The following is a 26,046-nucleotide window of genomic DNA, read 5'->3' on the forward strand; positions in this document are numbered from 1 at the left end:
ATTAATATCAAAAAGGCATTTTTCACGCCATTATTAGTTACATTGTTTTAGTTTGAACATGCAGACTGGCACTAAGAACAGCGGGAACGTTTCCCTAGTCAGCGCCATTATTAGTGCAATGCCCCTTAAAGTGTTGCTCTGTGCTACCCAGTGGGGCGGGGTGGGTCCGTCTTCTGTGCGCGGCTCTGCGGCCCATCCCTTTCCCCCTGCCCTCATGCCTTGAACCTCGTGCGCCCACCGATATTTCAGTGGATACAGCTGGAGAACTGCAAGGCAATCCCATTGTGCGCCACACGGCAGCCATGACCAATATATATTGTCCTACTAATAACAGGGTTAAAAATATGTCTGTGAGAATATCCAAGGGTGTCACAATCGTTACAATGAGTGGACCAAGATGCAGCATGGTATGGTTCCATGCTCTTTATTTTGAAATGAAACTCAAAGAAAACAATAAATGCAAACCGAAACGTGAAGCTGCTATAGTGCTCACAGGCAACTGTACATAGTCAAGATCCCACAAAGCACAAAGGGGAAATGGCTGCCTAAATATGATCCCCAATCAGAGACAACGATAAACAGCTGCCTCTGATTGGGAACCATACCAGGCCAACATAGAAATATAATCACCTCGATGTCCCACCCTAGTCACACCCCGACCTGACCAACATAGAGAATAAAAAGCTCTCTATGGTCAGGGCGTGACAAAGAGGCTTTTATATAATTCTAAATTATTATTAATAATAACAATAACAATAATAATTGCTTTGTTTAAAAAACAACAATATTTTGGAGATGATTTCATTTTCAAATAACGTAAAATGAGCGCGAAAAGGCCATTCTTGAAGATGGGGTGAGACATTGTTGGTAATTTGTAAATACAGCCCGTTTAATGTTTTGAATGATTTATTACTGTTTTTAAAGGGAGAGAAACCAAAAACCTACAATCATCTTTTGGGTCTCCCAGTTGAGGCTTAGAATAAACTTTCTCTTAGAATAAAAACCTTAGTGTAACAACAGTTTAGTAAGTAATACTGAAGTCGTGCACAATTATCAATTTCTATTTAGGTGTATGTCTCCCATTCATTGTCAGTTAGAGACACAGTAGCACCTTGGGACCCAAAAGCATAATCAGTGCTCTAACTCCCCCTTGCGCTGGTCTGGAGCGGTAAAGTAGTGACGCAGGGTACCGTACTAAACCACAAACTACCTCTAAGTGCCGCAGCACAATCACAAAACTTTTAGTGGAGCAACCACTGTATTTCCCTTTTTCTTTGCTGTTACAGACAAACTAGAACCTGACTTTATCAGAAACTTGCCCATACTGGTATAACAAATTATCAACATAATACCAACCAACCTCTTTTGACCTTGTGGGGTTTATTTATTTAATGCATTATACTGCCATTGTACTATGGTAACGCACAATTAATAAAGATGGTACCATATGATAATTTTTGGTACCATTTATCATAATTGTACGTTAACATGGTAGAATGTATAATGCAGGTTGAAGAAATGGTATTTCCATGATCCGCATCTATACCATGGTAAAATGAGGCAATACCATGGTATTATTTAGGTGCATGGCAGTGCCATCATACTTCAAAGCTAAAACCATGGTACATTTCCATGATTCAGACTATACCACGGTATAAGTTATAATCTATAAGTTATAAACTTGTAAACTGTGTGTTTCGAGCCCTCAATGCTGATTGGCTGACAGCCGTGGTATACCACCGATATGACAAAACATTTATTTTTACTGCTCTAATTATGTTGGCAACCAGTTTATAATAGCAATAAGACACCTCGGGGGTTTGTGGTATATGGCCAATATACCACGGCTAAGGGCTGTATCCAGCAACACCGCATTGCGTCGTGCGTAAGAACAGCCCTTAGACGTGGTATATTGGTTATATACAGTACCACACCCCCTCGTGCATTATTGCTTAATTATAAACTGGGTGGTTCCAGCCCAGAATACTGATTGGCTGACAGCCGTGGTATATGAGACCGTATACCATGGGTATGACAAAACATTTGTTTTACTGCTCTAATTACTTCAGTAACCAGTTTATAATAGCAATAAGGCACCTCAGGGGTTTGTGGTATATGGCCAATATACCACGGCTAATGGCTGTATCCAGGCACTCCGCGATGCGTCGTGCGTAAGAACAGCCCTTAGCCATGGTATATTGGCCATAAGCCAACCCCCCCGCCTTATTTCTTAAGTAACATAGTAGTACCATGGTACATTTTGTAAGGGCTGTGTCACTCTCTCACACTCACAGTAACCAACACACACATCACAACACGTGCTAGAGCAGCACAACACGTGCTAGAGCGTCACCACATGCTACCTCTACCTCATGCTTTATCAGCTACGGTTAATAAAGTAGCTTAAAGAAATTAAGTAGCGGTTCCAAATGTTTGGTATACTCAGCGTATGTTCTTGGCAACAAATAAATATGTGGTGGCACTGCTGAGACATTAATGAGCTCCAGACCAAACGGTTGAATGTTCAAATCCCAAGAGCATTTATGCACACTCAATCAAGTACCCCTGAGCACTGCTACTTTTTCATTGGTGTTGTCAGATAATCGTACAATTATTAACTTAATTCTGAGCAACGTTTAGCAGTGCATAAATGTATTCTTGCCAATAAATTGGTGGACGATCTCTGTCATGGCCATAGACCTGGTGGCCTAACAGGAAATTCAGGTTGCTGGCATCCCCCTTACGGAACAACCACATATCACATGTGAAATTTCATGTGAAATTCGATTGTGACATTTCACATGTGAAAACATTTGTGTTTTTGCTAAATGCTTTAGTCACTCAAAAGGCTATTTTACATGGGAATCAGAATGACTGTTCGGGACCTTTAAAACCACCATACCATTTTATTACTTTACATATAATGGTTTGGGATGGTTTAGGACTATCTGGGACCATCACATGACATCCTGACGACTGTAAATCTGCAACAGTTTACTAACCAAAGTCCTTCCAGTAATGCATTGTAAATTCAGCATGTTACTGTAGTTAGGTGTTCAAGTAATAAGCTGTAAATGTGTGTTATAGTAAAGGTCCTGAAACTCTACAGTAATTTACTGGCTTCTGTGCTGCCAGTAATTTACCCCAAAAATTACAGGAAATTTTTTACATTGTAGCTAGCCAGTTACTAGCTATCACCAGTATATAGTTATAGCGCTGGCGTAATCCACTGAAAACTTCTGATGGCGCATGAAGCCGGAAGCATTTGAATTTGAAGCACGCGATATTGGTGAATGGGGCTGAATGGCACCAAAAGATTGCTAAGGATTATGGTGAAAGTGGCCGTAACTCGCAAAGGATTACGGTCAATGTAGTCGCTTTCATCCTTGCTGAGAGAGTCAACAGGGAACCTCCGATCCTAGCCTGCTGGACAGACAAACGGCCAATGTAGTAGTCAGAATAGATCACTATTTAATTACATTTATTTATTTGTAGCAAACTTTAAAATAATTCACTGTGGGGATTGAACTTGATCATAATAAACACATTTCAGAGCCCAAAAGTCCAAAAATATTGTCGTAAATAGGCTTTCTAGGGCAGACCAGAGCTTTTTCCAGCAGAGCTTGTGACTTCAATCTCCAGACCAGACATTGGGGGCCTGCACCAAACCAGATGAAAGCGGAAACATTCAGGTATCTTTGCCTTAGATGAATAATGGAAACCACAAATTATATTTGCTGACACGGTGCAGTCAAATTTTGGAACAAGTAAACTACCTAGCAATGTAAACCACTCCCTTCCATGAACCCACCGGTTACAAGGCGGTACTTATTTAAATTAGGTAAGATAATAAGGTGTTACCATTGGTGTATTCAAATCGAGGTTTTTTAGGGACTTCTTAGTCCAGGACTAATTTTAATCTCTGTCTGGGAAACTGACTGTTAGTCTTTTCCTCTCCTCTTTTCTCTACTCTTAGTATTTTACTCTCCTTTTTCCCCTGGCGTGTGTTCCTCCTCTCTCCCTGCTGTCTGGCCTTGACAGTCTGACACACAGAGGACAAAGACTCCTCAGTTAGAACAAAACCATGTAGTACCACTTCTAGATGGCAACGAACCATGGGCATGATTCTTGCCGAACCCCAAACACACACACGCATGTATGTATACACATTCCTGCACGCATACACACATATTCAGGCAAGCGTACATACACACACACTAAAAAGCAAGCAAACATTCACACATACCTCTCTCTCTCCCTCACTCAAACATACATTCACACTATGCAGGAACGAAGGCACTAGCATCCACAGAACTCCCTATTGACCACAGGAATGTGCTCTCGTTAGCTCCCCTACACACACACACTTAGAGGCCCAGTCTGACAGCTATTCACTGGATCACACAGAGACACAGAGACACAGAGAGAGAGAGAGACCTAGCGCGCACACACAGGTCTCATTATTCTCATCCTATCTGGAAGTTATTCATCAAAATTAATAGTGCACAATACCCCCATTAGCACCTCCTCCCCCATTGTTCTTCTCGGGACCTCTCAGGGGCTAGCTAGACTCTAAAGCATTCACCTGTACAGAAGACAAACTAGCAGGCGCGTCCCTTTAAATGAACTTCCACTATCCTCTTCTCTGTTGTGTTTTAAATCAGCTTCCCCTGTCCCCCTCTCTGTTTTATTTGGCTTGAAAGCTTTACCTACTCACTGGAATTTGAGAAACCAGAGAGAGTTATGGGAAGACTGAAGAGTAGAGTAGATAATAACACTAACGCAAACAGGAGAGAGTAACAGAGAGAGGGAGGGAGAGAGAGAGTAACAGAGAGAGGGAGCGAGAGAGAGAGTAACAGAGAGAGGGAGCGAGAGAGAGAGTAACAGAGAGAGGGAGCGAGAGAGAGAGTAACAGAGAGAGGGAGCAAGAGAGAAGGAAAAAAGAGAGAGGGAGAAGGGAGAGAGAGAGAAGGGCCAACCACACAAGAAACATTCCAGAAGCCATGTGTAAATACCAGGGGTCTGCAAGAGAGAGGGGGAGAGAGAGAAGGGTGCTCTCACAGAACCTCAGAATGGAGGGAGATATCACAATATAAGCACAGAGAGAAGGAACGGGAAAAGAAAGACAGAAAAAGAGAAAGAATAAAAACAGAAAAACTACAGAAACCAAAAGACAGAAAAAGAGAGCGCAGATAAACACATATTTACTGACACACACACACACACACACACACACACACACACACACACACACACACACACACACACACACACACACACACACACACACACACACACACACACACACACACACACACACACACACACACACACACACACACACACACGAGATATACTGTTAGCACTGAGGTGGTTAGGCCCAGTAAGTAGGAAGTCTACTGTGTGCAGCTCATCCTGCACTATCAGCTCAAACATACAATACCAGTCAAAAGTTTGGACACACCTACTTATTCCAGGGTTTTTCTTTATTTTTACTATGTTCTACATTGTAGAATAATAGTGAAGACATCAAAACTATGAAATAACACATGGAATCATGTAGTAACCAAAAGAAGTGTTAAACAAATCAAAATATATTGTATATTTGAGATTCTTCAAAGTAGCCACCCTTTGCCTTGATAACAGCATTGAACACTCTTGGCATTCTCTCAACCAGCTTCATGAGGTAAGGGAAAGGGGGATACCTAGTAAGTTGTACAAATGAAAGCATTCAACTGAAATGTGTATTCCGCGTTTAACCCAACCCCTCTGAATCAGAGAGGTGCGGGGGTATGCCATAATCGGCATCCACGTCATCGGTGCCCGGGGAACAGTGGGTTAACTGCCTTGCTCAGGGGCAGAAGGACAGATTTTTACCTTGTCAGGTTGGGTCGGAGGTCCATCTTTCCAGAAACAAGTCTCTCACTGGTGCCGCTTGTATTAGACCCCCCTCAGCCCCCAGTTGTGCCCTGGAGACCATATGTGAATTGTTCACCCATATCTATCTTCAGAGCTCGTACTGTTAGGTGACCTAAACTGAGACATGCTTAACACCCCGGCCGTCCTACATTCTAAGCCAGATGCCCTCAATCTCACACACATCATCAAGGAACCTACCAGATACAACCCTAAATCTGTAACCATGGGCACACTCTTAGATATCATCCTGACCAACCTGCCCTCTAAATACACCCCTGCTGTCTTCAACCAGGATCTCAGCGATCACTGCCTCATTGCCTGCGTGCGCACTGTGTCCGCGGTCACTTCAGCGAGCAGGCCTTTTTAATCGACCTGCCACGGGTATCCTGGAAGGATATTGACTTCAGCCCGTCAATAGAGGATGCCTGGTTGCTCTTCAAAAGTGCTTTCCTCTACATATTAAATAAGCATGCCCCATTCAAAAAATGTAAAACTAAGAACAGATATAGCCCTTGGTTCACCCCAGACTTGACTGCCCTTGACCAGCACGAAAACATCCTGTGGCATTCTGCTTTAGCATCGAACAGCCCCCGCAATATGCAACTTTTCAGGGAAGTCAGGAACCAATATACTCAGTCAGTTAGGAAAGCTAAGGCTAGCTTTTTCAAACAGAAATTTGCTTCCTGTAGCACTAATTCCAAAAAGTTCTGGGACACTGTAAAGTCCATGGAGAATAAGAGCACCTCCTCCCAGCTGCCCACTTCACTGAGGATAGGAAACACTGTCACCACCGATAAATCTACGATAATCGATCATTTCAATAAGTATTTTTCCACGGCTGGCCATGCTCTCCACCTGGCTCCCCTGCCCCGGCCAACATCTCAGCCACCTCCAGCAACTTTCCAAACCCCCCTCCCCCGCTTCTCCTTCACCCAAATCCAGACAGCTGATGTTCTGAAAGAACTGCAAAATCTGGATCCCTACAAAGCAGCTGGGCTAGACAATCTGCACCCTCTTTTTCTAAAATGATCAGCCGAAATTGTTGCAACCCCTATTACTAGCCTATTCAACCTCTCTTTAGTATTGTCTGAGATCCCCAAAGATTGGAAAGCTGCCATAGTCATCCCCCTCTTCAAAGGGGAAGACACCCTAGACCCAAACTGTTATAGACCTATATCCGACGTCGGTACACTTATGACAACAGCCAGCTCAAAGTGCAGGGCGCGAAATTCAAAATATATATTTTTTAAATATTTAACTTTCACACATTAACAAGTCCAATACAGCATATGAAAGGTACACATCTTGTGAATCCAGCCAACATGTCCGATTTTTAAAATGTTTTACAGGGAAGACACAATATGTAAATCTATTAGCTAACCACGTTAGCAAAAGACACCACTTTTTTTACTCCACCAGTTTTTTACTCCATCAGTAGCTATCACAAATTCGACCAAATAAAGATATAAATAGCCACTAACCAAGAAACAACTTCATCAGATGACAGTCTGATAACATATTTATTGTATAGCATATGTTTTGTTAGAAAAATGTGCATATTTCAGGTATAAATCATAGTTTACATTGCAGCTACAATCAGAAATTGCACCGAAAGCAGCCATAATATTTACAGACACCAACGTCAAATACCTAATTACTCATCATAAAACATTTCTGAAAAATACATAGTGTACAGCAAATGAAAGACAGGCATCTTGTGATTCCAGACAATATTTCCGATTTATTAAGTGTTTTACAGCGAAAACAAAATGTAGCGTTATATTAGCGTAGCCACAATAGCCAGAAACACTTGGGAGCCGACGACTAGTTCACATGCACGACAGATATATGAAATAGCATCATAAAATGTTTCTTACTTTTGCTGATCTTTCATCAGAATGTTGGACAAGGTGTCCTTTGTCCAGAACAGTCGTTGTTTGGATTTAGAACGGCAACTTTCCCTCTTCAATTAGCATGCACACTAGCCAAGTGGCGCGAATCTCTCCATGTCAACAAACGGAAGAGAACGGAACACGGCAAAACTCCCGAAAAATGTTCAATAATCTGATGAAACTATATTGAAAAAACATACCTTACGATGATATGGTGACATGTATCAAATAAAATCAAAGCCGGAGATAGTAGTCGCCTATTACGGCAGCTAAAGAGAAGGCAATCCCACTGTCCACGTCGCGCTCTTCAGAGTACCGAAAATGGGGGACACGTCATTCCAAGATGATGTGTTCCATCTCAGACCAAGATAATCACCTCATTTCTTCTCTCAAAGCCTCTTGACATCCAGGGGAAGGTCTATGAAGTGCACATAGACTCTTACGTATCATGCCCATGTATAGGCAGGAAGTAGAACAGAGCATCGATTTCAGACTTGTCAGGAAGTTTGTGCCAAATGAGTTCTGTTTGACTCACAGATATAATTCAAACGGTTTTAGAAACTAGAGAGTGTTTTCTATCCAATAGTAATAATAATATGCATATTGTACGAGCAAGAATTGAGTACGAGGCCGTTTGAAATGGGCACCTTTAATCAGAGCTACTCAATACTGCCCCTGCAGCCATAAAAAGTTAATAAACAGATCAACAACCATTTAGAATCCCACCGTACCTTCTCCACTATGCAATCTGGTTTCTGAGCTGTTCATGGGTGCACCTCAGCCACGCTCAAGGTCCTAAACGATATCATAACCGTCATCGATAAAATAAAGTACTGTGCAGCTGTCTTCATCGACCTGGCCAAGGCTTTCGCCTCTGTCAATCACCGCATTCTAATCGGCAGACTCAATAGCTGTGGCTTCTCAAATGACTGCCTCGCCTGGTTCACCAACTACCTCTCAGATAGAGTTCAGTGTGTCAAATCGGAGGGTCTGTTGTCCGGACCTCTGGCAGTCCCTATGGGGGTGCCACAAGGTTAAATTCTCAGGCCAAATCTTTTCTCTGTATATATCAATGATGTTGCTCTAGCTGCTGGTGATTCTCTGATCCACCACTACGCAGACGACACCATTCTGTATACATCTGGCCCGTCTTTGGACACTGTGCAAACAAACCTCCAAATGAGCTTCAATGCCATACAACATTCCTTCTGTGGCCTCCAACTGCTTTTAAATGCTAAGAAAACTAAGTGCATACTCTTCAACCGATTGCTGCCCGCACCCTCTTGCACAACTAGCATCAACACTCTGGACAGTTCTGACCTAGAATATGTGGACAACTAAAAATACCTAGGTGCCTGGTTAGACTGTAAACTCTCCTTCCAGACTCACATTAAGCATCTCCAATCCAAAATTAAATCTAGAATTGGCTTCCTACTTTGCAATAAAGTCTCCTTCACTCATGCCGCCAAACTTACCCTAGTAAAACTGACTATCCTACTGATCCTTGACTTTGGCGATGCCATTTACAAAATAGCCCCCAACACTCTACTCAGCAAACTGGATGTAGTCTATCACAGTGCCATCTGTTTTATTACCAAAGCCCCATATACTACCCACCACTGCGACCTGTATGCTCTCGTTGGCTGGCCCTCACTACATATCCGTCGCCAAACCCAATGGCTCCAGGTCATCGATAAGTATTTTCTAAGTAAAGCACCGCCTTATCTCAGCTCACTGGTCACCATACCAATACCCACCCGTAGCACACGCTCCAGCAGGTATATTGCACTGGTCATCCCTAAAGCCAACACTTATTTGGCCGCCTTTCCTTCCAGTTCTCTGTTGCCAATGACTGGAACGAATTTCAAAAATCTCTAAAGCTGTAGTCTTATATCTCCCTCTCTAACTTTAAGCATCAGCTGTCTGAGCAGCTTACCGATCACTGTACCTGTACACAGCCGATCTGTAAACAGCACACCCGACTACCTCATCCCCATATTATTACTTACCCTCTTGCTCCTTTGCACCCCAGTATCTCTACTTGCACATCATCATCTGCACATCTATCACATCTATCACTCACCTCTAGGGCCTATTTATTGCCTACCTTTATTGCCTACCATTTCTGTATTTTTCTTTTGTGTTATTGACTGTACGTTTGTTTATATGTAACTCCTTGTTGCTGTTATTGTCACACTGCTTTGCTTTTTCTTGGCCAGGTCGCAGTTGTAAATGAGAACTTGTCCTCAACTGGCCTACCTGGTTAAATAAAGGTTAAATAAAGAAAAGATTATGATAATAAAGGACACCAATAAGAAGAAGAAACTTGCTTGGGCCAAGAAACACGAGCAATGGACATTAAACCGGTGGAAATCTGTTCTTTGGTTCGATTTGTCCAAATGTTTGATTTTTGTGAAGCATGGAGGAGGGTGTGTGTTTTGGGGTTGCTTTGCTAGTAATACTGTCAGTGATTTATTTAGAATTCAAGGCACACTTATTAACCAACATGGCTACCACGGAATTCTGTAGCGAATACGCCATCCCATCTGGTTTGCGCTTAGTGGGACTATCATTTGATTTTCAACAGGACAATGACTCAAGGCTGTGTAAGGGCTATTTGACCAAGAAGGAGAGTGATGGAGTGCTGCAACAGATGACTTGGCCTCCACAATCACCCAACCTCAACCCAAGTGATATGGTTTGATATGAGTTGGACTGCAGATTGATAGAAAAGCAGCCAACAAGTGCTCAGCATATGTGGGAACTCCTTAAAGACTGTTGGAAAGCCTTCCAGGTGAAGCTGGTTGAGAGAATGCCAAGATTGTGCAAAAGCTGTCATCAAGGCAAAGGGTGGCTACTATGAAGAATCTAAAATATATTTGTATTTGTTTAGCACTTTTTTGGTTACTTGATTCCATATGTGTTTTTTTTCATTGTTTCAATGTCTTCACTATTATTTTACAATGTAGGAAATAGTAAAAATAAAGAAAAACCCTTGAATGAGTAGTTGTGTCCAAACTTTTGACTCGTACTGTATGTCTGGCTGCACAGCCGATTGGCAAACATACTGTCAATTGAGAAACTTAACAAAAATAAGAAGAAACTGTACTATGAAACCAATATAAATTCTATAATGCATGATAGTAAAAAGCTTTGGAGCACCTTAAATGAAATTTGGGGCAAAAAAGACAAACTCGACTCCATCATTCATTGAATCAGATGCCTCATTCATCACAAAACACACTGATATTGCCAACTAATTTAATGATTTTTTCATTGGTAAGATTAGTCAATTTAGGCATGACATGCCAACAACAAATGATGTACCTTTACCTCCATGCATAACTGACCAAATTATGAAAGAAAGCATTGTAATTTTGAATTCCGTAAAAGGAGTGTGGAAGAGATGAACAAATTATTGTTGTCTATCAACAATGATAAGCCAACTAGGTCTGACAAATTGGATGGGAAATTACTATGGATGATAGCGGACGATATTGCCACTCCTATTATCTCTTCAATCTAAGCCTATAGGAAAGTATGTTCCTGGACGGAAACAAAACTCATTCCCGCTACCTAAGAATAGCAAACACTCTTTACTGGCTCAAACAACCGACCAATCAGGTTGTTACCGACCCTTAGTAAACTTTTAGAAGAAATGGTGTTTGACTAAATACAAAGCTCTTTTACAGTAAACAAATTAACAACAGATTTTCAGTACGCTTATAGGGAAGGGTATTCAACATGAACGGACAATACTTGCACAAATGACTGATGATTAGCTGAGAGAAATTGATAATAAAAAGATTGTTTGAGCAGTTTTGTTAGACTTCAGTGCAGCTTTTGACATTTTCGATCATAATCTGCTGCTGGAAAAACGTATGTGTTAGGACTTTACATTCCCTGCTATGTTGTGGATCGAGAGTTGCCTGTCTAACAGCACAGAGAGGGTGTTCTTTAATGGAAGCCTCTCCAACATAATCCAGGTAGAGTCCAGCTAGAGTCAGGCATTCCCCAGGGCAGCTGTCTAGGCCCATTACTTTTTTCAATCTTTACTAATGACATTCCACTGGCTCAGAGTAAAGCCTGCGTGTCTATGTATGCTGACGTACACGTCAGCTACAACAGCAAGTGAAATCACTGCAACCCTTAAGTCCATTTATTAAAGTGGCCAGAGACTTGAGTCTGTATGTTGGCAGCAGCCTCTCTTTGTTAGTGATGGCTGTTAAACAGTCTGATGGCCTTGAGATAGAAGATGTTTTTCAGTTTCTCTGTCCCAGCTTTGATGCACCTGTACTGACCTCGCCTTCTGGATGGTAGAAGAGGGAATAGGCAGTGGCTCGGTCCTTGATGATCTTTTTGGCCTCCCTATGACATAGGTGTCCTGTAGGTGTCCTGGAGGGCAGGCAGTGTGCCCCCGGTGATGCGTCGTGCAGACTGCACCACCCTCTGGAGAGCCCTATGGTTGCGGGCGGTGCAGGTACCATACCAGGCGGCAATACAGCCCAATAGGATGCCCTCAATTGTGCATCTGTAAAAGTTTATGGGGGTCTTAGGGGCCAAGCCACATTTCTTCAGCCTCCTGAGTTTGAATAGGCGCTGTTGCACCTTCTTACCGGCTATCTGTGTGGGTGGATCATTTCAGACTGTCAATTATGTGTACGCCGAGGAATTTGAAGCTTTTTACCTTCTCCACTGTGGTCCCATCAATGTGGATAGGGGCGTGCTCCCTCTGCTGTCCACGGTCAGCTCTTTTGTTCCCGGTAGGCTGTCTTGTCATTGTTGGTAATCAGGCCTACTACTATTGAGTCGTCTGCAAACTTGATGATTGAGTTGGAGGCGTGCAAGGCCATGCAGTCATGGGTGAACTGGGAGTACAGGAGGGGGTTGAGCACGCACCCTGTTTGTTTTCATCCATAATCCCAGTCACCTTGCCATGGATAAATGTGGATGTTCGAGCTTTCAGTTTTGCACAAATGCTGCCATCTATCCACTGTTTCTGGTTTGGGTAGGTTTTAATATTCACAGCGGGAACAACATCCCCTATACACTTCCTGATGATCTAGGTCACTGTGTCCGTGTATACGTCCATGTTATTCTCAGAGGCTACCCGGAACATATCCCAGTCCGCGTGATCGAAACAATCTTGAAGCTTGGATTCCGATTGGTCAGACCAGCATTGAATAGATCTTAGCACGGGTGCTTCCTGTTTGAGATTCTGCCTATCGGAGTCGTGATTTGATTTGCCAAAGGGAGGGCGGGGGAGGGCCTTGTAGGCATCCCGGAAGAGGGAGTAACAGTGGTTGAGCATTTTAGCAGCTCGAGAACTACAGTCAATGTGTTGGTAGAACTTCAGTTGCGTTTTCCTCAAATTTGCTTTATTAAAATCCCCAGCTACAATAAATGCGGCCTCAGGATATGTGTTCTCCAGTTTGCGCAAAGTCCGGTGTAGTTCCTTGAGGACTGTCATGGTATCGGCTTGAGGGGCAATATACGTGGCTGTGACTATTACCGAAGAGAATTCTCTTGGGAGGTAATACGGTAGGCATTTGATTATGAGGTATTCTAGGTTGGGTGAACAAAATGACTTGTACGTTATCAGAATCAAACCATGAGTAGTTAATCATGAAACATACACCACCACCTTTCTTTTTCCCGGATAGTTCTTTATTCCTGTCTGAGTGATGCACCGAGAACCCAGCTGGCTGTATGGATGGAGACAGTATATCTGGAGAGAGTCTTTGTGGCAACCGTTTGGGGAAGGCCCTTTCCTGTTTCAGCATGACAATGCCCCCGTGCACAAAGAAAGGTCCAAACAAAAATGGTTTGTCGAGATCAGTGTGGAAGAACTTGACTGGCCTGCACAGAGCCCTGACCTCAACCCCATCGAAAACCTCTGGGATGAACTGGAACGCTGACTGCGAGCCAGGACTAATCACCAAACATCAGTGCTCGACCTCACTAATGCTCTTGTTGCTGAATGGTAGAAGTCACCGCTGCAATGTTCCAACATCTAGTGGAAAGCCTTCACAGAAGAATGGAGGCTGTTATAGCAGCAAAGGGGGCACCAAATCCATATTAATGCCCATGATTTTGGAATAAAATGTTCGACGAGCAGGTGTCCACATACATTTGGTCATGTAGTGTATGTGGTAGTGGAGTAGTGGCCTGAGGGCACACACTTCATGTATTGTGAAATCTGTTGTGAATTGTAATATAGTGTTTTTTTATTGTATATAACTGCCTTAATTTTGCCGGACCCCATGAGGAGAAGCTGCTGCCTTGGCAGCTAACAGGGATCCATAATAAAACAAATACACACACACACACACACACACACACACACACACACACAAACACACACACACACACACACACACACACACACACACACACACACACACACACACACACACACACACACACACACACACACACACAAGCTATGTGTCCAGTAACAGTACATACCGAGAGAAGCAGTCATGATGGAGAGACGTTCAGAGGACTATCCCACTGTGTCTATCTGGAGGAAGCTGGAGCTGCACACTGCCACAGCTCTGTCAGCTAAACAGATCTCCTCTCTCTCCCCTCTCTCCTCTGCCGCTTTCTCTCTCTAAAACTCGGAACTTTTCTCTTTTTCTTTTTACTGAATCCTCTATCACTCTTTTCCTTTCTGTCTCTCCTTCTGGCTCAGCTGGTCTTTTCCATGGGGCTGAAGAATGTTTGTCTGCCTCCCGGCACAAATAAGGGAATAATTAAAATGAGAGAACTGTCTGTTCTCTCCCTCTCCTCCCACTTTCACTCGCTCACTGCCCCTCTGTCCCTTTTCACTCACTCCCTCCTCTATATTTCATCTCTCTGACTATTAACTCTGTTGTAAGGCAGCAGTGTGTTCTCTGGTTAAACTTCTGTCGTCGTGAGTGAAGTCATCTAGGAACTGGAACAGAACACAGAGACAAACCATGTCCCATTCCTATGCTATACTGCACTCCACTCCATTCTTCGTTGGAAAATAGTTCTTTGTTCGCTACTGACTTGTGACACTGCTTGAGTACGCATTTTATAGAGGGAGGGATAGAGGGAGAGAGAGAGAGAGAGAGTGAGGGAGGAGAGAGAGTATTCCCTCTGTCTAGATAGGGTAGGCCCCCTCCCCTTCCTCTCACTGACCAGTCTGCATTGTCTTCTACAGAGCCTCTGCAATCTGTTTCCTCCAATGCATTCTTGAAGGTCAGGGGTCGCATATTTACTTTTATGGCCATGGAGGGGGTCGAGCTAAGGGTTCTATGAATAATGAATACAAATGAAGAGTAAAATAACATGGCTGTATACAGGGAGTAGAAAATAACATGGCTATAGACAGGGAGTACTAGTATTGAGTCGATGTGCAGGGGTACGAGGTCATTGAGGTAGTTATGTACTGTACATATAGGTAGGGTTAAACTGACTAGCAGCAGCGTATGTGGTGTGTGTGTGTGTGTGTGTGTGTGTGTGTGTGTGTGTGTGTGTGTGTGTGTGTGTGTGTGTGTGTGTGTGTGTGTGTGTGTGTGTGTGTGTGTGTGTGTGTGTGCACAGAGAGAACAGTCTGTGGCTTGGGTGGCTGGAGTCTTTGACAATTTTTTGGTCCTTCCTCTGACACCGCCTGGTATAGAGGTCCTGGATGGCAGGGAGCTCAGTCCCAGTATTGTACTGGGCTGTACATACTACACTCTGTGCGCCTTGCGGTCAGATGCCAAGCAGTTGCCATACCAAGCAGTGATGCAGCCAGTCAAGATGCTCTCGATGGTGCAGCTGTTTAACTTTTTTAGTCTTTTCAGCCTGCTGAGGGGGAAGAGGCGTTGTTGTGCCATCTTCACGATTGTGTTGATGTGTTTGGATGTGATAGATCCTTAGTGAAGGAACTTCAAAATTTTGAACCGCTCCACTACAGCCCCATTGATGTGAATTGGGGCGTGCTCGGCCCTCTGTTTCCTGTGGTCCAAGATCAGCTCCTTTGTCTTACCGACATTGAGGGAGAGGTTGTTGTCCTGGTACCACAATGCCAGGTCTCTGACCTCCTCCCTATATGATGTCTAATTGTCGTCAGTGATCAGGCCCACCACCGTTGTGCTGTCGGCAAAATTAATGATGTTGTTGGAGTCATGCGTGGCCACTCAACTGTAGTTTTTTTGTATGTGGGCATCCTGCCAACAGAAGTCACTTCATCTCTGTACAGTGGGCTAATTATACCATGATTTACAGTATCAGCTGGACTGGCTTCTGTCAATGGGATAGAATGAGAATGATCTCTTTTTTTCCCCGTTACCTCTGGTTTGTCCCAGACTAAAACATCCTACACAGGACAATGAACACCAATGCATCTCACAAAACTCCTATCTACAGTCACATTTTAGTCATTTAGCAGAAACTCTTAACCAGAGTGACTTAAAGGAACAATTAGGGTTAAGTTCCTAGCTCAAGGGCACATCAACAGATTGTTCACATATAGTCGGCTCGGGGAGTCAAACCAGCAACCTTTTGTGTACTGACCCAACGCTCTTAACCGCTAGGCTACCTGCCGCCCCACGGGTCTGTGACCCTAGACAAATCCCTCATGCCCATCATTCGGTATTACAAATGCAACCATGTGCACATCAGCAGTGGAGAGGCCAGGTTCAGAGGGCAAAGTGGGGGCATAATAATGAAAGTATAATGGATTATGCGTACCACTTAAGGATTCCACCCTGCCTCTGAACCCTGTCCAGCATTAATCACAGCTCAAAGGTGTGGGTTTACACTGGGTGTTCTTTCCAACCAAGCAGGAACATCTCTCGCTCTCGCTCGCTCACACATACACACACACAAAAAGCATAGTAACAGAGTATAAATGTACCTTGTGATGTTCTGCTCATCTCCCACTGTCCCTTGCTATGCCTCAGGTAAGAGACAGCTGGAAAACTATTCACTGGGGAAGAGAGAAGATGTCTGATCAGATATGATAGAATAACACACACACACATCTTCATTTTTTTATTCACTGTCTCTTACCATAGGGTGTTGGAGGAGAAACAGGAAATGCTGGTGTGGGTGGGACTATGTCACAGCTCTCCGTCACTGGAGTCTGTCCTTCATAGTCCACACTGTCCATCCTGTAGAGACGGCCACGCTGTAAACACACACACATGCCGGGCAGACTTGTGATCTGTGTGTGCAGCTGTTCTTGCTATTCATGCTGCCCTGCCATGAGAATAGGTGTGAGAGTTGCATCCCAAATGGCACCTTATTCCCATTATAGTGCACTACTTTTCCCAGGGCCTGCAGAAGGCTCGGGTTAAAATAGCGCACTTTATATGGAATAGGGTGCCATTTGGGACACAGACCGGGAATCTCAGCATTTCAGACAAAACAGCCTGACCACCACAGTTCTTCTGCTTCACACCAACACAAACATGAACTACTGTAGTTTAAATGAAATTCAACATAGAATAACCATGGACATAGCCAGGTGTTTTACTAACCGCATGATCATGACCAAGGAAACAACTCCTAGCATACCCATGACTATTGAGTATAATGGTGTATAACAGGTGTGTAACCAGTAGGGGGTGGTGTGTTTAACTGGGAGGTGGGTAAGTTGAGGTGTTGTGTGTGTGTATACCTGGGAGGGAAGGAGGTTGGGCCTGAAGATCAGAGAGTTCTGGAACGTCTGGACTCCGCTCCAACCCGGACTATGGAACCCTGGGTAATCTGTGACATCACTGGCCTGTCTGTGCTTCCAGCCTGAATACAGAAAGACAAGACAGAAAGATAGAGACAGAGACACAGAGAGAGAGAAACAGAGAGAATAGATCATGTGTGTTTTGCTTGCAGCCTTTTTATGAACGATCCACCCACAATGCTTTTCAATTAACAGGTGTGCCTTGTTAAAAGTTAATTTGTGGAATTTCTTTCCTTCTTAACGCGTTTGAGCCAATCAGATGTGTTGTGACAAGGTAAGGGTGATTTACAGAAGATAGTCATATTTGGTAAAATATCAAGTCCATATTATGTCAAGAACAGCCCAAATAAGCAAAGAGAAACGACAGTCCATCATTACTTTAAGACATGAAGGTCAGTCAATACGGAACATTTCTAAAACTTTGAAAGTTTCTTCAAGTGCAGTCGCAAAAACCATCAAGCGCTATGATGAAACTGGCTCTCATGAGGACCGCCACAGGAAAGGAAAACCCAGAGTTATCTCTGCTGCAGAAGATAATTCATTCGAGTCACCAGCCTTAGAAATTGCATCCCAAATAAATGCTTCAGAGTTCAAGTAACAGACATACCTCAATATCAACTGTTCAGAGGAGACTGCATGAATCAGGCCTTCATTATCGAATTGCTGCAAAGAAACCACTACTAAAGGACACCATTAAGAAAAATAGACTTGATTGGGACAAGAAACACAAGCAATGGACATTAGACCCGTGGAAATAGGTCTGATGAGTCCAAATTTTTGATTTTTGGTTCCAACCGCCATGTAAGTGAACGGATCGTCTCCGCATGTGTGGTTCCCACCGTGAAGCATGGAGGAAGAAGTACGATGGTCTGGGGGTGCTTCGCTGGTGACACTGTCAGTGATTTATTTAGAATTCAAGGCACACTTAACCTGCATGGCTACCACAGCATTCTGCAGCGATATGGTTTGGTCCCATCTGGTTTGTGCTTAGTGGGACTATCATTTATTTTTCAACAGGACAATGACCCAACACACCTCCAGGTCGTGTAAGGGCTATTTGACCAAGAAGGAGAGTGGTGGATTGCTGCATCAGATAACCTGGCCTCCACAATCACCCGATCTCAACCCAATTGGGATGGTTTGGGATGAGTTGGACCGCAGAGTGAAGGAAAAGCAGCCAACAAGTGCTAAGCATATGTGGGAACTCCTCCAAGACTTTTGGAAAAACCATTCCAGGTGAAGCTGGTTGAGAGAATGCCAAGAGTGTGAAAAGCTGTCATCAAGGCAAAGGGTGGCTACTTTGAAAATCCTAAAATCAAAAATATATTTGGATTTGTTTTAACACTATTTGTTACTACATGATTCCATGTTTTGATGTTTTGATGTCTTCACTATTATTCTACAATGTATAATACAAATATGAATGACTAGGTGTGTCCAAACTTTTGACTGGTATTGTTTTTATGTATTTCCTTCTTTATTTTTTCCCCCAACCCTATCATCCCTCTCTGATTGGAGTGAATTAATGGACAACACTACTTAGGCTTCTACTTCAGGCTTCTACATACTATATACATTTTATTTACAGTATATTTTACATTGGTTATATTGTTTTTTGTTAGTTTTAGTCCCCCATATATTGTTCAATTGTGTTGTGATTTTTCACAAAAGTTTTAAAAAAAATATTCTCATAGTTTCTACAGATTGTAAATTAAATATATTTTTTTGCTAAGAGTATTATTATGTTATTGATCGATTGACTATGACTTTCCAAATCACCCAGCAGTGCTATTTGCAGAGTTAGCTCCAAGTAAATGTTACAATTCTTCAACCATTCCTGAACCTGCGACCAAAAACAAACTACATATGGCTGATCTAGTGATCTAATGTGATCTAATGATTCCGTCCCTTAGAAGAAGAAATCTGCAGAGTTGGGATGGTTGTATCCCCCATATAAATATGACATTATATTTGTTTTAATAATTTTGTATTATAATTTAAATTGAAAAACTCTAAGCTTTGAATCCAGCGTCATTTTGTGTTTCAGTTCATCAACCATGTGCCATAGAACCGGTACAATGAAAATCTCTCCCAACTATTTTGCAACCTGCATGGCACAGCTGTCATATAATTTAAAAAACAAGTTGTTAGGTGTAGGCAGGGCCATAAGCAACTAGGTAAACTAGTATGACTAAAGAGTTAATCAGGGTGATTTTTCTACAAACAGACAGGTATTTTCCTTTCCATGGTATCAAGATGTTATCTATTTTTGCTAGCTTTCTATTCAAATATATTGTAGTGAGATCATTTATTTCTTTAGGATATAAATACCTAGTATGTCCACTTCACCGTCAGACCGTGTTAGTGGTAAACTACATGGTAATGTAGAAGTGATCCAATATGTAATGTAGTACACTTACACATTCGGATGAAATGATCGTTAATTAATATCATCACCCCTTTTGAGTTTCTTTGCCCATTGGAGTAGATATTATATTCCTTCTCTTTTATCCAGGTAAATACTGATCGTGTTTTCTTATTATCTGCTAGGCCATTACAATTATAACTAGCCATACTTATTTCACCATAATGAGATACAAGCTTCAATTCCAGTTATCAAAACATACTGTATGTTTGTAAACGTACCGTTAAAAAGTACCATGATGATTGAGTGTCCATATAGTTGTAGCATGATATTTTCACTGCGATTGAGTAAACCTCCAATTCTTCTCCACTACCCGCTAAAACCTCCCCGCATCCCAAGTTGGGTGGTCTTCCCATTGACTGGCAGACCACCCCTGCCCACCTGGATACCAGGGCCCCCCAGAGACTGGGACCCATCCTTTGAAAAGAGCACACTATGCAAGCTAGAGAAAAGAAGCAGATCAACAGCCAAAAGCATTTCCAATGCCCACACCTTGATTATGCTGTATGTAGTTATAAATATGATATATATATCATGTAAAAAATGATTGCTTATCTTAGTTTGTTTCCACGATTAACGAATAGTATGTGTAATAATGTAGGCCCTTCCTATGAAGGATTGTTACCAATAACTAGGACTGACATTACAAAAATTACATTTTCGGCAAGCAATTATTGTGAATCATCTTACCCTGTCCCTAATATCCTTACCCCATAGCAACATATGTGGGATACATACGCACACTCTCCCCACCCCTCCCCCACAAACAACCACGAGCTCAGATGTTCAACAGTTGTTCCAACCCCGAGCCCAACTCAAGAGGAGACTTGATGTGTGAATGCGTATACAGTTGTAGCTGTTTGAGAAGGCATGCCAAATTGAGCAAGAATTGGGAGATTTGATTAACCAATGTCTAGTCCTAGCTTATGGAACTCGGACACACCCCTTTCCCCCGACAAACACTCACATTGGTCCCCGGTTGTGACCATTTTTCCAAGCACCCCAGTGCAGTCAGACCACTCTATGATTTTGTGACGCCAGGGCTGCAATAATTTGCCCCCTCACTAGTTGTCAAAATGTGACCTCATCCCCAAGGGTTACTGCAGCTACTGTAGTGTTGCCAGCACTGCCACTATTTGGGTGGGGGTACTCCACCAGAATCCCCACCGGCTAGGTACGAGGTCATCAAGGTTCTCATTAGTAGCTTTGAGCGATATTATGCTCACCCATCTGGGGGCTTTGGCTTTATAGGACCAACCCTGCCAGGCAGGCTCAGACACTTGAGTGGGCGGTGCTGCTTTAGTGGGTCTCTGACCGTGTTTATCTTTCTGTCTTGGCTGCATATAGGCTACTTGCAGTAGGCCTATAAAACAGATAAGGACTCCTTCATAGTGTGTTTGTGTCTAGGATATAGGGTTGGGGATCGTTCTATCATGATAGGACAATAAATATGTAAACTATATTTGGAATTAATTTTAAAATGTATATCGCATGTCTATACAAAATGTAAAACTCTCTCTCTGTCACAACTCCTGCCCGCAGACACAAATTGACTCTGGCTTTTGCAACCATTTTCCTTTTTCACACATTTAACTCATCACACCAGAACCAGCACAACTTCCAGTCCCAGCCCCAACACCAGCACCAACCCTGGACAGAGCACCGACCAACCACAACTGTCCCCTTCATCCAGCAACTGCCAGCTCAGACTCCACCCCTTCCCCTCCCCCAACACAAAGAAACATTGTGGACTGAGTGACTGATGTGCTGATTGACTGATGGACTGATTCTCCTGGTTCTTTTGTGTTTGATTGATTGCTTTAGTTTGATTGGATGACCATTTGGTTTGCCTAATTTGAATTGATTGTTTATTGTTTGAATGATTTATTATTTAGAATTTTAAATTAATGATGACTGAATTTGAACTTATTTGACCTTTTACCTGTAAAGATTTTTTGAAAAATCAAACGACAAACTATTTATGACAATACATTACATGTCTCATAAGGTCTTATTTTGATGCCTAGCTTTACCCTAATACAGTGGCCAGAAAAAGGCCTGCAAAGTAGGGTTGCAAAATTCAGGTACCTAAGGCAGGAGAGAGAGACACACACACACACACACACACTAAGTTCACATCTAGTTAATTGTCATTACACCAGTTTGTTTGTCACATTGTCCCCTTGTCCTGATACATACAGTACAGTTCCAACTGCAACGAATACAGCTATGTTTTCTTAGGCACTGCTACATATAATCCTAGCTGTGAAGACATGTCTTCCAGTCACTTCAAAAGATTAGTTTAAGTCAGTTACTGTACTGTACCTATGAGGACCTGATTTTACAGTGCTTATATAAAAGTTCCAATTACCGGTTTAAGTCAAACTTTTACACCCACTCAGCAAACATAGCGGACAAAGGCGAATAAAGCATGTCTGTGTTGGAGGTAGTGAACTCTGCTAGGAGAACATACCCAAACCAAACCAAACTATGATTAACTCAACTACCTGCGGTTCAGCTCTCTGTCTAAACAGCTGAAAGCTGGCATAGCTTTATTTTCTTTAGCCTGGCCTCTGGCATCATGTCACTGAGTTCTCATGCCAGACAGACAGACAGTCAGAGGACTGTTGTACAGTATGTTTCTGAGGGATTCCAATGTAAATATGTACTGTAACTGAAGAGCTGTACTGTCAGGGTTGGGGAGTATCGGATTACAGGTAATCTGTTACATAAAACTGAAAGTGTAATCCGTTACGTTACCAGCAAAAACATAGTAATTTGATTACAGATACTATTGAAAAACTAGATGAACACTTCTAGGACTTCTTATAAATTAAAAAAGGATGTTTGAGAAAAAAAATTGGGGACACAATTCTGTTTTCTAAATGACATTCAAATCAGCATTGAAAACAGTTGCAAGTTTAAGTTTGTTTTCCGCCTGAGCGAGTCTGAACACAAGTCAGAGACCACCACGATGACACACCAAATGCGTTGGCTGGATCGTGTGAAACGAGCAGGAATAGGTTTTTGTAGGCAACAGTCCAAGCTATGTCTTCCAACGGTGTGACTGTTATCGGCATCCAAAGATTAGACATCCAACTTGAATAAACACTTGGAGGTAAGGTCAACAGCAGTGGTGTAGTCTAAGAGCGATACAGATATGACTCAATTTTAATAACTATATAGCGCATTTATGTAAAAATGTTTTCTATTTCTCTCTTTATTGATGGGAAGGGCCCATAAGGAAGCATTTTGTTTAAAAAAGGTATAATCTTTGTAAATTATATCATAAATAGGACTGGTGGAGTTATGTCACACATGCAGCCAATTAAAAATATATGGAAATGACTGCTCCCAAAATTACAACCAACTAATTGCAGCATTAACATAAAATTGGAAGAGGCAAGTGGAAAAGGGGAAAAGTAAGGAACTAGTCTGTCGGCCTTGCATTAAAGACCAAAATTCATAAAGAAATGTGTGATGAATAAAAAAATATACCAGTTTCATTTAAGGACCAAAAAATTGACAGATGTGCCATATACAATACCAGTCAAAAGTTTGGACACACCTACTCATTCCAGGGTTTTTATTAATTAATTTGTACTTTTGTATACATTGAAGAATAATAGTGAAGACATCAAAACAATGAAATAACACATATGGAATCATGTAGTAACCAATAAAGTGTTAAACAAATCAAAATATATTTTATATTTGAGATTCTTCAAATTAGCCACCCTTTGCCTTGATGACAGCTTTGCACACTCATGGCATTCTCTCAACCAGCTTCATGAGGTAGTCACCTAGAATGCATTTCAATTAACAGGTGTGCCTTAAAAGTACATTTGTGGAATCTCTTTCCTTTTAATCAGTTTGAGCCAATCAGTTGTGACATGGTAGGGGTGGTATACAGAAGATAGCCACCCTTTGACTTGATGACAGCTTTGCACATTCTTGGCATTCTCTCAACAAGCTTCATGATTTTACAACAGTCTTGAAGGAGTTCCCACATATGCTTAGCACTTGTTGGCTGCTTTTCCTTCATTCTACGGTCTAACTCATCCCAAACCATCTCAATTGGGTTGAGGTCTGGTGATTGAAGAGGCCAGGTTGTCTAATAAAGCACTCCGTCTAACTCCTTGGTCAAAAAGCTTTTACACAGCCTGGAGGTGTGTTGGGTCATTGTCCTGTTGAAAAACAAATGATAGTCCCACTAAGCGCAAACAAGCTGGGATGGAGTGTCGTTGTAGAATGCTGAGGTAGCCATGCTGGTTAAGTGCGCCTTGAATACTAAGTAAATCACAGACAGTGTCACCAGCAAAGCACCCTCACACCATCACACCTCCTCCTCCATGCTTCACGGTGGGAACCACACATGCGCAGATCATCCGTTCACCTACTCTGCGTCTCAGAAAGACGGTGGTTGGAATCAAAAACCTCAAATTTGGACTCATCAGACCAAAGGACAGATTTCCACTGATCTAATGTCCATTGCTCGTGTTTCTTGGCCCAAGCAAGTCTCTTCTTATTATTGGTGTCCTTTAGTGGTGGTTTATTTTCAGCAATTGGACCATGAAGGCCTACCAGATGAGCTAAATGCCTTTTATCCTCGCTTCGAGGCAAGCAACACTGAAGCATGCACGAGAGCACCAGATGTTCTGGACGACTGTGTGCTTACGCTCTCCATAGCCGATGTGAGCAAGACTTTTAAACAGTGGTAGGCCTGATCACCGACAATGATGAGACTATAGTGCAGAGGTCAGAAACGGACAACAACGTCTCCCTCAATGTGATCAAGACAAAGGAGCTGATTGTGCACTATAGGAAAAGGCGGGTCAAACAGGCCCCAATTAACATCGACAGGGCTAAAGTGGAGTGGTTTGAGGGTTTCAAGTTCCTTGGTGTCCACATCACCAATGAACTATCATGGTCTAAACACACCAAGACAGTCATGAAGAGTGCACAACAAAACCTTTTCCCCCTCAGGAGACTGAAAGATTTGGCATGGGTCCCGAGATCCTCAAAAAGTTCTACAGCATCCTAAGAGCATTAAGAGCATCCTGCCTGGATGCATCACAGCCTGGTATGGCAACTGCTTGGCATCTGACCGTAAGGCGCTACAGAGGGTAGTGCGTACGGCCCAGTACATCACTGGAGCCAAGCTTCCTGACGTCCAGGACCTATATACAAGGAGGGGTCAGAGGAAGGCCCAAAAATAGGTCAAAGACTACATCCAGTCACCCAAGTCATAGACTGTTCTATCTGCTACCACATGGCAAGCTGTACCAGAACGCCCAGTCTAGGACCAGAAGGCCCCTTAATAGCTTCTGCCCCCAAGCCATAAGACTGCTGAAAAATGTATCGATCCGGACTATTTACATTGACATCCCTTTTTGTTTTTACACTGCTGCTACTCGCTGTTTATTATCCATGCATAGTCACTTTACAAATTACCTCAACTAACCTGTACCCCCGCACATTGACTTTGGACTGGTAGCTCCTGTATATACAGTAGCCTCGTTATTGTTATGTATTTTTCCTGTGTTACTTTTTGATTTTATTTATTTTGTAAATATTTTCTTAACTATTTCTTGAACTGCATTGTTAGTTAAGGGCTTTAAGTAAACATTTTACGGTAAGGTCTACCTACACCTGTTGTATTTGTCACATGTGACAAATAAAATTTGATTTGATTAGAATTTGATTCACATAGTCTGCTCTCAACAATTGATGTTGAGAAATGTCTGTTACTTGAACTCTGTGAAGCATTTATTTGGGATGCAATTTTTGAGGCTGGTAACTCTAATGAACGTATCCTCTGCGGGAGAGGTAACTCTGGGTCTTCCTGTGACAGTCCTCATGAGAGACGATTTTTGCGACTGCACTTGAAGAAACAATAAAAGTTGGTCTTTTACCAAATATGTCTATCTTCTGTTAACCACCCCTACCTTGTCACAGCACAACTCAAATGGATTAAGAAGGAAAGAAATTCCACAAATTAACTTTTAACAAGGCACACCTTGTAACGGCTGTCTAATGCCTCCTCCTCGGATGAGGAGGAGGAGTAAGGGTCGGACCAAAACGCAGCGTTGAATGAAGACATAATGAATATTTAT

The 26,046-nt window shown here is 42.5% G+C and overlaps 1 protein-coding gene across 1 annotated transcript in view; it reads right to left on the minus strand.

Annotated features, from left to right (window-relative positions):
- Window positions 1-26,046, minus strand: part of LOC120052639 (tensin-3-like) — a 76,600-nt gene that overhangs the window by 29,288 nt on the left and 21,266 nt on the right. Inside the window, exons 3-5 of the mRNA XM_038999677.1 lie at window positions 17,446-17,567; window positions 16,836-16,953; window positions 16,681-16,752 (exon numbers count right to left, since the gene is read on the minus strand). Coding sequence (XP_038855605.1) covers window positions 16,681-16,752; window positions 16,836-16,953; window positions 17,446-17,567 — 312 coding nt within the window. The remainder of the gene's footprint in view (window positions 1-16,680; window positions 16,753-16,835; window positions 16,954-17,445; window positions 17,568-26,046) is intronic.

This window comes from Salvelinus namaycush, chromosome 8, assembly GCF_016432855.1.
Source record: "Salvelinus namaycush isolate Seneca chromosome 8, SaNama_1.0, whole genome shotgun sequence".
NCBI lineage: Eukaryota > Metazoa > Chordata > Actinopteri > Salmoniformes > Salmonidae > Salvelinus > Salvelinus namaycush.